The 14,034-nt window shown below is 35.3% G+C and overlaps 1 protein-coding gene across 3 annotated transcripts in view; it reads right to left on the reverse strand.

The window, feature by feature from the left end:
- Positions 1 to 14,034, reverse strand: part of GALNT3 (polypeptide N-acetylgalactosaminyltransferase 3) — a 66,202-nt gene that overhangs the window by 14,069 nt on the left and 38,099 nt on the right. For 2 of the 3 annotated variants that reach the window (XM_032286604.1, XM_032286605.1), the window contains 3 exons: positions 9,058 to 9,678; positions 3,812 to 3,984; positions 908 to 1,057 (listed from right to left, as the gene is read on the reverse strand). In XM_032286604.1, coding sequence (XP_032142495.1) covers positions 908 to 1,057; positions 3,812 to 3,984; positions 9,058 to 9,572 — 838 coding nt within the window. In that variant the 5' untranslated portion in view covers positions 9,573 to 9,678. Of the gene's footprint in view, positions 1 to 907; positions 1,058 to 3,811; positions 3,985 to 9,057; positions 9,679 to 11,072; positions 11,298 to 14,034 lie in introns of those variants that run through there. The other variant, XM_032286606.1, reaches the window with a different exon arrangement.

The raw sequence follows: 14,034 nt of genomic DNA on the forward strand, positions 1-14,034 counted from the left end.
AAATTAAAGTACAAAGAAAAACCAACAGCAACAAGTCAAACAAAAATTGACAATGTTTATGGAAGAGATAACAAAGAAGTTGGAATGGGACACCCCTAACTTGGCATACAAACTATATATATAAACATATTTTGGTTTTGTGGGTTTTTTTGAAAATTCGCAGACTCCTTTTTATGCCAAGGAGTCTGCAATTTTTTTGAAAAAACACAAAAACTAAAATATAAAAATTAAAAGCAGCAGGACTAGGACAAAGTTTAATGATAGGGTGGTTTACATTCATTCATTCATTCATTTTGAAATGGAGTGTCACTCTATTGCCCAGGCTAGAGTGTAGTGGCACAATCTTGGCGCACTGCAACCTCTGCCTCCTGGGTTCAAGCAATTCCCATGACTCAGTCTCTTTAGTAGCTGGAATTATAGGCACATGCCACCATGCCGGGCTAATTTTTGCATTTTTAGTAGAGATGGGCTTTCACCATGTTGGCCAGGCTGGTCTTGAACTCCTGATCTCAAGTGATTCACCCGCCCTGACCTCCCAAAGAGCTCGGATTACAGGCATGAGCCACCATGCCCAGCCATATTTAAATATTAAATAAGCTTTCACTCACTTTAAAGTGTAGGAATCAAGAAAAAAAAAAAGAGGCAAGGATAACTGGCTGGAACAGCTAGTAACTGGAGAATATTAAAGTTGAGAAAACTTAAGCACAAAGGAGGTAAGAATTCTATGTAAGTGAAAGGAATTTTCTCTGCAGAGATGCTATCTGCTTGAGCTGTCATTGCTATAATCACCAGTTGAAAATGCTGTGAAAGAAAATGCAATTAGGCATTTAGAAAAGAAAAGCCTTCCTTACCTTTTAAATTAGAGGGAGAGGGAGGAAAAATGTTACAACCATACATATATACTTACAGTGAGCATCTAAAAATGTGAGCGTTTCAGCTGTTGCGACTGATGCTCCTAGCAACCGAGCAGTGATCAGACCTTTTCTTTCTCTTTGTCTGACTATTTTTACTATAGAAAACTGTTTTACATATTCATCTAGTTTATCATGTAAGTACTCTGTAAAGAAAAAAAAAAATCAGGATTAACTCTTTCTAAATTTATTTCATATATAGCATATGAAAGCTAATGAAACCACAGAGCAATGATCCTTCCAATTTCATAATCGTTAACAGTTACATGTGTCCTCCTAGTAAGATGAAAATTTTATCTTTATTCCTTACTGGGGAAAAGGCTATCTATGCAAATTATCACTACTGTAACACATACTGATTCTGTACACTTCTTATCAACAAATTTATGTGTTTGGAGGGAAGTGAGAAACTTCAAATGGAGTGAATGCTAGTCATTAAGAAGACTCGTTTAGAGGTCTGAGAAGACTGGCCACAAGAGTGAAAGAAATGGAACTTGGCCAAAAAGATATTCACTGCTTTGAAATTGATATTTAAATCTGGAAATCTTAAATAAAAATGTCAAATATCAAAAGATCTCTGATATTTAAACAAGGACCAAAATAATTTGAGACCAAAATGTTGAGACAAGTCAGAAAGTCCAAGGCTATAGCAGTCTGGGACTATTCCTACGCAGAGTCAGCAGAAAAATGTGTGAAAGCTTTGGAGTCTCCTGACAGATTTTTTTCCAGTAAAAATATGAAACAGGTAAATTTTAGTATTGGATATATTCTTTAATTCAATATCCCAAATTGGATGAGGTTTGTAATAAGCAAAAGTTGAGATCACAGGTTTTTTAAAAAAGTTATTAACAAATATCAATCAAGTGTTGTTTTTTGTTTGGTTTGTTTTAAGACAGTCTTGCTGTGTCGCCCAGGCTGGAGTACGGTGGCACAGCTCACTGCAAACTCCACCTCTGGGCCGCAAGCGATTCTCCTCAGCTTTCCAGGTAGCTGGAACAACAGGCGTGCGCCAACACGCCCAGCTAGTTTTTTTCGTTGTTGTTAAGAGACAGGGTTTCATCATGTTGCGCAGGCTGGTCTGCAACTTCTGAACTTAAGCTATTTGGAGGCCTCAGCCTCCCAAAATGCTGGGATTACAGGGTGAGCCACTGCGCCCAGCTGTTAAACAATTTCTTAAGCCTCCTTTCCACAATTAAATTTTTGATTTCCTATTGAGTATAAAATTCATCAAGCTCAGTTCCTTAAGCAGCCTTCTTGGGCCCAAAACATAGCCTCGAAAAGATTTGGGACTATTAAGAAAATCCGTAAATGTCCTGGGGTAAAAGTTTGTTTCTGCCAGATTTTAGAAGTGAATGTATATGACTTTATCTGTGATAATATGTGCTTTTTTCCCCAATTCTCCAGTGGTTCAGATAAGAGAGCTGCTTATTTAAAGCTTAAACATTCATAAGAGAGTTTAAGTCCAGGAACACACTTGGCGGAAAAATAAATCTATCTAAACACTGTTGTCTCAGAGCAATAGATCAACTTTTTAACACCTTCTAACTAGTTCAAAATAATTACCAGATTAACTGTTTAACACCTTCTAGCTACCTCAATAATTCTCAGAAACACAAACAGAATTGTAATTCGTCTTAAAAAATACAATCATAAATATTTTCTGTTTTAAGAGACTTGTAAAAATTTCCACATCCTTGATTAGAATTATTTTAAATGGAGTTACTACAGATTCCTTCAATATACCCTCTCACTGTTGGAATTTGTAAAAAAAAAAAAAAAAAAAAAATTTACTTACAACATATGAACTTCCTGCAAATTCTTATCTGCACCCTAAATTTAACTCCTATGTACACCCTTTATTTGGGAGGTTAAGAACAAAAAGCTACATGAAATCAGATGCCCTGATTTCACTTCACGGCACAAATACTTTTAGCTGTGTGACCTTGGGCAAGGTATTTTATCTTTTCTGCACCTCAGTTTCTTTAAGATGAGGATAATAGGACTTACCATCACAGGCAATTGCTGGAAGGATAAAATGAGACATCTGACTCCAAACTTGGATTTATTAAGGAATAAATTTTATAATCATTGAAATAATCTGTATCTGTTTGATATAATGTTTAAAATACTTATGATGTTTGAAAATTTAGCAAGTTACAGTATTTGTTAAATTAGCCTTGCGATTCCAATTTAAAATGTGTAATTTAGTGGTAATGCACTAAAGAATTTGGGTAACATTATAAATAATATCTTGGAATATTTAAGAACATGGTGACTCTTTAGTGATTTTTAACTATTCATTTATATTTTTATTGATATATTTATATTAACCCATTTGGTCTTTAAAATAACTCTAGAAGTTATGTACGAGTGCTGTATTTCCTCAGTTTTAAACTACACCATTAGATACTTCTTACAATCAATGGCATGTTAACTTTTCTTAGCTGTGGGTTTTCTCCTAGTGATTTATAAATTAATGACACATAATATATTTGATTTAATATTGTATTATTCCCAGTTTTACTGATAAAAAAAAAATCACGGCAGAGGTTGAGTAATGTGCCCAAGTTATACAGTTGGTTATGAAAACAGCTGCAATTCAAATCAAGGCAGCCTGACTCCAAGGCTCAAGTCTGCTCTTAACCACTGTGCCTTACAACAACAGTCTCACACTGAGGACTACAGAGTTACAAATGATTGTGTTTTATACATTTCTGCATTTGAAGATATTTGAATACATCCATCCTTAGATTCTAATTTCATTCAGCATACTTACTATTCAAACTTTTATTATTCAAGCTCTGAGATGGCATAGAGAGAGCACCATATAATAAGTGGACTTTAGATACCACCATATGGATTTATTTGGGAAACAATCTAATTTGCATGAGCTTTCTTACCATCTACACTAGCATCATCCACCAAAATGATTTCCTTCAGCAGTACTGCAGGTGAAGAATAGAGCACACTGTGGACAGTTCTAAGCAATGTGGACCATGCTTCATTATGAAAAACTATTATGACACTGGTGGTGGGCAGGGGAGGGCAGCGCTTAAATTTTTGTTCAATACATCTAGAAGTCAAAGAAGTAGAAAATAATTACAAATTTTATTATTTTATTTCACAGTTATACCATTGCTAACATTATCATTATTTAATCTTTATCACTGAAAAACGATAGTTTTTTCTATGAGATAATCTTCGTGCCATATAAAATGTAAATAGATCAAAACAAATTTTTTATAAGCAACAGAATCACTCAGAGATGACGTCCACCAACAGGGATTACAACATAGCAAGAATTATAACATGTTATTGTAAGCTTTCTCAACAATATAATTTTAAATACAAGTAACATTTTAAATAATGAAAATAACCTACAATAGACAGCATGTAGAAATGACAAATCCAGGCCAGGCGTGGTGGCTCAGGCTTATAGTCCCAGCACTTTGGAGGCCAAGGTAGGAAGATTGCCTGAGGTCAGGAGTTTGAGATCAGCCTGGCCAACACGGAGAAACCCCGTCTCTACTAAAAATTAAAAAAAAAAAAAAAAAAAAATCCAAGCATAGTGGTACGTGCCTGAAATCCCAGGTATTTGGGAGTCCGAAGCAAGGGAATTGCTTGAACCAGGGAGGTGGAGGTTGCAGTGAGCAGAGATCGCACCACCACACTCCAGGCTGGGCGACAGAGTGAGACTCCATCTCAAAACAACAACAACAACAAAGACAAATCCTTATAATTGCTCAAATAAAAACCAAGTTTTTCTTCTTTCATGCAGAAATCTTCCATTTTTCATATTTGCAACTTTAAAACTTGTACTACTTTACTGAAACATTTTTATAGAGATTATCTTTAATTAGATACTTTCCTAAGTATGTAATATAGGTTTCTTAAATATTTTCTAGGTTTTTTGAATCAATTTACTTGATCTGTATACATAACCAAAAGAAAAAAAAATAACTTTACTGTAAAATCTATGTTCTTCTTATGATTATTATTTAAAATACAGATAGCCTTGTGATGTTGCCCAGGCTGGACTTCAACTCCTGGCCTCAGACAATCTTCCTGCCTCAGCCATCCATAATATTGGGATTATAGGTGTTAGCCATTATGTTCAGCCTAAACCTAAGTTTTTATGATGTTTACCATTCAGCAAATACTTAAGTACTGCCATTTGTCATGTGTTATATTAAAGATTTTGCTCCAATCATTTGATCTACTGTTTAATAAGACCAGCATTTAAAAAATCATTTTAAAAAACATACATAGAAATAAAGATCTAAATAAAAACCTAAATCCATGTTAAAATTCCTGTGCTGCTATCACCATCTGAAACATTGATTGGGCACAGGGAGAGAGACTCTAAGTACCCCTGACTAATTAGTGGTACTATCTATTAGCTAAAAACATTAGCTTTAAATTGATCTCAAATTCATTCTTTATAGTAATGTCTTTCCTCAATGAAAAAAAAAAAATCTTCATATTAAGCCACTGGGATGTAGGTAAGTCTGTATAGTCTCTAGGCTTTGAGGCTAGAAATCTAGAGCTAACCACAGTTCCAAGCCTGCTGAATTGAGGTGAAGATTAAATGAAAGAACACATAGGAGAGGGCTCCAAATTACTGAGACATAGAATAAAACTGTGTAGTTTATGGGAAAAATAAGCAAATAAAGCAACTATATCTTTAAGGCCACTTAAAAATCATAAATGGCTGTACAGTTTTGGACCACAGACTATGAAATTCTCCCATACAGTCAAAAGGCACAGTAAATTCAGTATGTGAACAATTAAAACAGTGCTGCTCAAACACAAAGGAAGTAAATCATTTACTCATGGAGATAAGAGTCCAACACACTTCAGTTGCTCTGCCAGGGCCAATAGGGAAACTGTAGCCTCTAGTGTGATATTAGAAGCCTGAGAAAACCACCCTTAAAAAGATCCACAAATTATCCCATTAATTATTTTCATGGTTATACCTCAACTGGAATGTCTCTGAGACCGTTTTCTAAGAGCAAGTCTTTAAAATGGAATATTTGTAGTGATAAAAAAGGAGCTGGACTGGAGTAAAATAACAAGAGAAGATGTCAACAACAGAGTAGAAAAAGGAGAGGATGCGTTCTGAGTGACAGTGGCATTACTCTTCAGTTTCTTCATGATTTCAAAGCATGATACAGGTGCATGAGCAGAAAAGAAATAAGTGCCTTCTTCGTCATTCACAAACAAAAGCAAATTATTTATTCTATTTTTGGATAAACTACCAATTTTAAAAAAGCTCAATCACAAACTATTCATATACATACCTGAACTACAATTACACAGAAACAAATGACTAAATATAAGCTTATATTTTGAACCCATAAAAGTTTATAACTAACATCAACTAGAAATAAAAGTTCCATAATTTTTTATTTTTAAAGAAAAAAAAGAGGAAATTCATGATTTGTTATCTTATAAGCATTTTGAGGAGAAAGTGAAATTCTGAGTTTAAGATTTTTTTCTACCTTTACTTGCTATGGAGTTAATTAATATAGTATTAATCAAGAATTATAAAACGGTTTTGAAGATTTAAAGTATAAAATTTCACAAAAATTTACACTAATAAAATGTTACCACTTTAATCTTGTAAGATTTTTCATCAGTTTAAACTAGGATTTATTTGCTTAACTGATAATTACCAATATCAAGTAAAAGTGTCATGTTATATCATTAATACAAGGAATAAAATTTCACAATATGATCTTAAAAACGTCGTTCATTTTGAAACAATTGACATGTTAAATGCATACTTTGAAAATTGTTTTACATATTTAAAGTAGTGCAATTAAAATAACTTGCCAAAGTGACTGTATAATTTCAGTCAAACCATATGAAAAACCTGGCATATAGAAACATGCTTAAATTATCAGTCACATGACCATCTGGCTTTGGAAGAAACTAGATCTATATTTCTAATGAGCATGGAAAACATTAGCAATTCTTCAGAAAACCTGTTCTTTGCTGATATTGGTTATAGTCAAAGTAAAAAACAAATCTTTACCACCTGTACAAAATCCTGTCCAAAGTAAGAAATAATTAAATCTTCAACACTAACCAAAAAATGTTGTTAATGTGCTTAGTTGCTTTAAACTTACTTAGTGATTAACATTACTGAAAATTATTACAGCTTCTCAATGCTATCTTGGGGGAAAAAACTCATTTTGAGCTAGCATTGATTGTCATGTCAAAAGAATAAAAGTCATGATTATTGATTTTTAATGTAGATTACTTTTCAGTCAAAACCTTTCCCCAAATCAGTAAAGTGCAATACTGCATTATAATCTATTAATATATAAAAGGAATTATAATGTGCCTTGTTATAACATCTAGAATATTTCATGGTTTCTTTACACATTCATTTAAAATTATGACCAACTTAAACTTGAATCAATCAGATTAGAATAGCGCAACAGTTCAGGTTCACTGCCAGATGTAATTCTCTAATAACCAGAAAGCAAAATATATGGGCACTGTTTGTTTACAGTTTGTCTTTTACTGGGTTTTTTTTTTACTGGGTTGTTTGTTTGTTTGCTTGTTTGGTGGGTTTTTTTGTTTGTTTGTTTGTTTGTTTTAGACAGGGTATCCTTCTTGTATTGTCTTGTACTCTTAAAAATCTACTGAGGGGCCAGGTGTGGTGGCTCACACCTGGAATCCCAGCACTTTGGGAGGCCAAGGTGGGCAGATCACCTGAGGTCAGGAGTTCAAGACCAGCATGGCCAACATGGTGAAATCTCATCTCCATTAAAAATACAAAAATTAACAAGAGATGGTGCTGTATGCCTGTAGTCTCAGCTACTCAGGAGCCTAAGGCTAGAGAATCACTTGAACCTGGGAGGTGGAAGTTGCAGTGAGCAGAGATCGTGCTATTGCACTTCAGCCTAGGCAACAGAGAGAGACTCCATCTCAAAAAATAATAATAATAATTAATAAATAATCTACTGAGGAAGGGCCAGGTGCAGTGGCTCACACTTGTAATCCCACCACTTTGGGAGGTTGAGGCAGGTGGATGACCTGAGGTCAGGAGTTCAAGACCAACCTGGGCAACATGGTGAAAACTCGTCTCTACTAAGAATACAGGAAAAATAGCTGGGTGTGGTGGTGGATGCCTGTAATCCCAGCTACTCGGAGGCTGAGGCAGGAGAATCGCTTGAACCTGTGAGGTGGAGGTTGCAGTGAGCCGAGATGGCACCTCTACACTCCAACATGGGCAACAAACTGCTCCATCTCAAAAAAAAAAAAAAAAAAAAAAAAAGTCCACTGAGGACTTGATGGTGCTAGGATTCATTTTAGCCATATCAGCTCAAATACAGCATTTGGCCTTTACCTCCCAGACTAGAAAAAAATAAAAAGGTTAACTAAGGACAAAGAGACAGCATAACAGGACCTTGGGGAAATATTAGTCAAAATATTGTATACTTGAAACAGGTAAACAAAGTAACTGGATTTAAAAAAAAAAAAAAAGCCTTTCAGTAGCTAAAGGAAGACAACTTTATGGATATGAGAACTTAACAAAACTCTAGAGAAAGAATCATACTTGTAATAGTAATTGTAACAATATGCTCCTTTAAAAGAATGCTTACAAAAAATAGGGCATTCTGAAATATAGTTATACACTCAAAGGCTTTGAGTCAAAGTAATCACAAAGTCTGAGAACTGGTTTACAAATCTATAAAATATTATCCAATAGCTCCAAAATCCTGGCATATTTTTAAGCATTTCTATTATATAGAAATACACAGAGAAATGGAAATAATTCCTCTACCTTTTGTATTTCCCATAAAAATTATCCAATAATTCCTCCTAAATAAGTGACAAAACCACAGTATTTAGGACTAAAGGATTTCCTTGTGGATAGCAGTCATATCTATAATTCAGTTTTCCAATTTCCAAGCTAATAATTTTTCATATCTGCACTGCCTCACCAAGCATAAATAGGGTTACGTAGCCTCAATCATTATAAGCAAAAAATAAATACAACAGGTTAAATAAACAGTATTTGTTGAGTTTCTGCCTTAGAGAAGCTAAAGAACAGGCAATTTCCTTAGCTAACTCCTTTCTCCCCTGCAAAGCCTGGTGATAAAGAATAAACAATAAATATTCTTCAACATACTCAGGAGGTCGAGTGTCTGGTCCAAGATCTCGGTGCAAAGAAATCCTGTCACTTGCAAAAGCATTAAAGCAGTGTTTAGCTTCCCCACGTTCCTTTTCCTTTTGTTCTTCAATACTTAAATTGGTTGTCTTGAATGCTTTACCAGAAGCACCAGGTGCATTTGAATCCTGAGGTGGACGGTCAAGAACAGGCTTCAATTCTGCTGCTGTATAATATCCTTGCAAACAGGGTCTCTCACCAACATCAATGTTTTGCCTGACAGGTGCTCCTATTTGCATTTTTGGCATTGCATCCTTAATATTGTTTACAGCTTCTAACATTAAATCCAACATCTTGTTTTTGCTTTTCATGTTTCTTTCCATCCTTGATTCCTCTTTGGAATATTGAACACTTACTTCTCTTTGCATTAAAACCAAAACTATTATAAAGAAAAAAATTACTGCACCAAGCTTCCAGAACTTTTTATGGTAATGTCTCTTAATGTGTAATTTTACTAGTCGCTTTAGGTGAGCCATTCTGACATTAAATGCTTGTCACTTGACAAATAATAGTTACGATTTCTTCCGTTACTTATATTTTTTATCATAGATTTGCTAAGAAGGTATCTTTAAATGGCCAGACCTGTAAAAAGAAATGATAGATGGTATTAGTAGTTATTCAGTCCCACAGGCATGGCTCAATTCATTCACTTATCCAACAACTGAACATAAGCTACCAACATACGCTTATGGTTAACAAGAGTGCAAAGATATCTTGTCCTCAAGAAAATTACACTTTCAGAAGAAAATAATTGTTATAATTTACAGTTTATTGGGGCTGCAAAAATTGATATTCCTCTCCATTAAAAAATACATTCTTTTTAAACTCTAATATCCACTATACACTGTGTATAAAATTACTTTAATAAATATATTTTGAGTTGAAAAAGAATATCTTCACTTCATAACCAAGGAATCAAAGGACTTTATTAGATGAATTACAAAAAAGAGAGCTCCATAAGGAAGCAAGAGTATCTTGACAGGTACTATCAGGTATCCATCTAAAATAGTGGCCTTCATTTTATGTAGTTTACCCTCAAACTGTGATCTACTCCAGCTTAACCAATTATGATGATACAGCCATTTCATCAATAAGTAAACAATCATTATCGCATATTTTCTGACCCAATAGTACTTGTGAATCCTGAAAGAATCCCTAAAAACAAGAAAATCAAGAGTATTTAATTTGTTATTATAGGACAGCTATTTTTAATAGCTCACACCAATACACAATCTCATAGCAAAAAGAAAATTCATTAGCTTTACTTGAGGTATCTCTAGAGAGCCTATAGAGGTCCTTAGGTTAAAAAAGCAGAATTCAGTTTGATAAAATATTGCTTGCAATTCATTGACCCAAATAACAGGACAGCAAGTTTACTAAACCCTAATATGCACCAACAGGAGCAAAGGAAAAGAAAAATAGGACTTTTCAGGAAACGATTACTTACTATGAGCCATGATAGCCAGTCAAGAAATTTACAGGGGCAACGGGGAAGGAAAATGTCTGTTCTTCCTAAGGCCTAACCATATTTTAAGTAAGATATCATTTATAGCAAAGAAAATTAACTTTGATACCTTATTCAGCTTATCTTCCAAAGTTCTCACAAAATTTGAAATAAGAAAACCAGGTTCTCAGATGTATTCTCTGGCTTTTGGCAGGAAATTTTAAGCAGCATAAACAAAATTGGCAGAATATAGCTCCATATAGTATGTCTAATTGGAGTGCCCTATATTCTTTTCAGTATGAAGTGGAGACTTCGGCTCCAAAATATAACCCCAATTCTGACATATATTGCTCATAAAAGTGAGATTCCAATATTTGAGTGTGGGTTGCTTTAAGAACTTCATGTAAAAAATGAAATGACTGCTTAAGCATTTCACTTTGAAAAGAATGTAAGAAGTTACAGGACCACACAATGACCGTTGTGCATCAAATGTTGTGTAAGGCTGTAGCACAAAATAAAAGATAGCCCTTACCTTCAAGAAGCAGAATTGAAATATAGGAGGTCAAAGGGCAGCCACAAAGGAGAGCGATATGTGCTATGACAGGAGACTAAGGAAGCTACACAGCCTGGGAACAATGGCTCACAGCTATAATCCCAGAACTTTAAAAAGCTGAGACCAGAGGATCTCTCGAGACCAGGATTTTGAGACCAGCCTGGGCAACATAGCAAGACCCCATCCTATAAAAAAAAATACAAAAATTAGTCAAATGTGGTGGTACATGCCTGTAGTACCAGCTACACAGGTAGCTGAGGTGGGAGGATGGTTTAGGCTCAAGAGATTCCGGCTGCAGCAGGCTGTGATTGTGCCACTGCACTCCAGCATGGGTAGCAGAGCAAGACTCTGTCTCTTTAAAAAAAAAAAAAAAAAAAAAAAGCGTCATAGAGGGTCAGGAGAAATGTTAAGGAAAATTTCCCAAAGATGACACTGTTGAGCAGAATCTTGAAATACAAGTAAATTTTGGGCAGGTAGACAGGAGGGAAAATAGAGAGGGAATGTCAGATGCAAAAGCATAAAAGCAAGAAAAGGCATGGTCAGTCCTTGAGTACAGCAGAAGCGGAAGGCACAAGGAGAGAATGACAACTGATGTGGCCCAAAGGTCAGTTAAGGATTTGCCCATAAAAAGCCTTGTACATCTTTCAGTGAATTTGGAATTTATCAATTTTGTCCCAAATGGATGGAATGGAGCGAACTGTCTTTAAGAAAACATCATAATCAAATTTCTGTTTTAGAAAAATCACAAGTTTTCAACCCCAGTAAAGATGATAGATATTAAAGAGGTTGGGGGGCCAGAAGATGGAGTGTAATGATTTCCAGAGAGTCCAGGAAATGTAACCAAACAATAAGACTTGGTGAGGAAAACGGAAGAATGGTGCTATGGTTTGGCTATGTCCCTACCCAACTCTCACCTTGAATTATAATAATCCCCATATGTCAAAGGCAGGGCCAGATGAGGACAATTGAATCGTGTGTATGGTTTCCCACCCCACCCCACTGTTTCTCATGATCATGGATAAGTCTCACAAGACCTGATGGTTTTATAAATGGGAGTACCCCTGCACATGTTTCTCTTGCCTGCCACCATGTAAGACGTGCCTCTGCTCATCTTTCACCTTCTGCCATGATTGTGAGGCCTCCCAATTCATGTTAAATTGTGAGTCCATTAAACCTCTTTTTCTTTATAAATTACCCAGTCTCTGGTAAGTGTTTATTAGCAGCATGAGAACAGACTAATACAAATGAATAAAGTGATAACATTAACAAAGGCAAGAAATACAGGAAGAAAGATAGATTCAGGGTAGGTATTAGGGAGATAATTTGTTCAGTTTTGGACATAGCAAGTGTGATATGTTAATGGAACTTCCAAAGTGAGTTTGATGAGCAAAAAGATATATGAGACTGGAAATTGGGAAAAAGCTCTGCAGTTGAGATGAAAATTTGAGTCAGTCTTTGGGTACAGAAGAGTTCATCTTCAGAGAATGTAAAACAAAGAAGACAGAGAAATACCTACATTTAAGGTTAGAAAAAAAGAGACAGACTGGAAACAAAGTTTAATTTTTCCAATCCTATAAAGAGGTGATATATATATATATATATATATATATATATATATATATATATAAAAAGACAAATGAAAACACAGATAAATTATCCATGTCAAGTGGAGATAATTTTAAAATCTTATCTCATGCTTGAGAGATGTTAAATGTGTAACAGTTGGTTGATCTTTAAAACTGAACTTCATTAGATCTGGCCTAAGGGGCTCTAGTGAAAAATGAAAAGAGAACCTTGGCAGAGAGAGTAGTGATAGTCATGCCTTAAAGATCTGAAGGCTTAGGACTCAGGGTACTTTCAGAATAATAGGGCAGCAACCTCATCTAAGGGGTTCCATCCAGGAAGATAAGAACAGGCAAAATGTTGGGGTCTCCCAGGAAAGCAGTTTCCAGTTGATGAACCACAACCTCATCTCCTTTAACTGTGGCTTGACAAAAGGCAGATATTCATCAACCTCTGTTTACCTCCTTTCTGTTCCTGAGACAACTACCAAAAATCCACTTCCTAAGGGCTATCTAGTAATACTCATTTTTTTGTAACTAGAGGTAGGCTAAATTAGGAATCTGAGGACTGAGCTGGTCTCCCTGAGATATTTTGACAGAGTATGAAAAAAGAGTTCAGAGTATGCACAGAACAGGAGCATATGACGAACTAGATTCTTCCACAATAGTGATAGTTTTCCCAAAACATGTTATGTCAGAAATCATATTTGTGGCTAGGGTGGGAATTGAAAAGAATACAATTAATAAGGCAGACAGAAAAGAATTCTTTTTTAGGAATAAACAATAAACTAGAGGAATTCTTCATCAGCAGGACAGTAATCCTATCATTGTGAGTGCATGTGTATCTATGTAAAGACCCACTCAATTAGTACGTTTTAGTTTGGAATGCTTCTAATAGAGGAGTCAAGGAAACTCATGAAAGACATGGATAGCATCTCTCTTATTCATGGCTGTTTTCCTGGCACATACCACAATGTTGGTAACAAAGTAGGCATCCAGAAAATTTGTTGACTAGAAAAAGGAAGGAGGACCAAGATTTCATCAGAATCAGCAACAAAAACAATAGTTAACTTGTGTTGAAAGTTGACTAGGTCCCTGGTATTAAATAACATTTAATACATAGCTCTGACTCTCCCAGCAATATTATGAAGTATTATTCTTTTTCTTTCTTTCTTTCTTTCTTTTTGTAGAGATGAGGTCTCGCTATGCTGCCCAGGTTGATCTTGAATTCCCAAACTCAAGGGATCCTCCTGCCTCAGCCTCCCAAAGTGCTGGGATTACAGGTATGAGCTACTATACCTCGCCCTTGTTATTCCAATTTTACTGACAGATATGGAGAGTGAAAGAGATTAAGTGGCTTGGCCAAGGCAGTTCAGTTT

Source organism: Sapajus apella, unplaced genomic scaffold (genome assembly GCF_009761245.1).
Source record: "Sapajus apella isolate SASKATOON/1434 unplaced genomic scaffold, GSC_monkey_1.0 scaffold18, whole genome shotgun sequence".
NCBI classification, from domain to species: domain Eukaryota; kingdom Metazoa; phylum Chordata; class Mammalia; order Primates; family Cebidae; genus Sapajus; species Sapajus apella.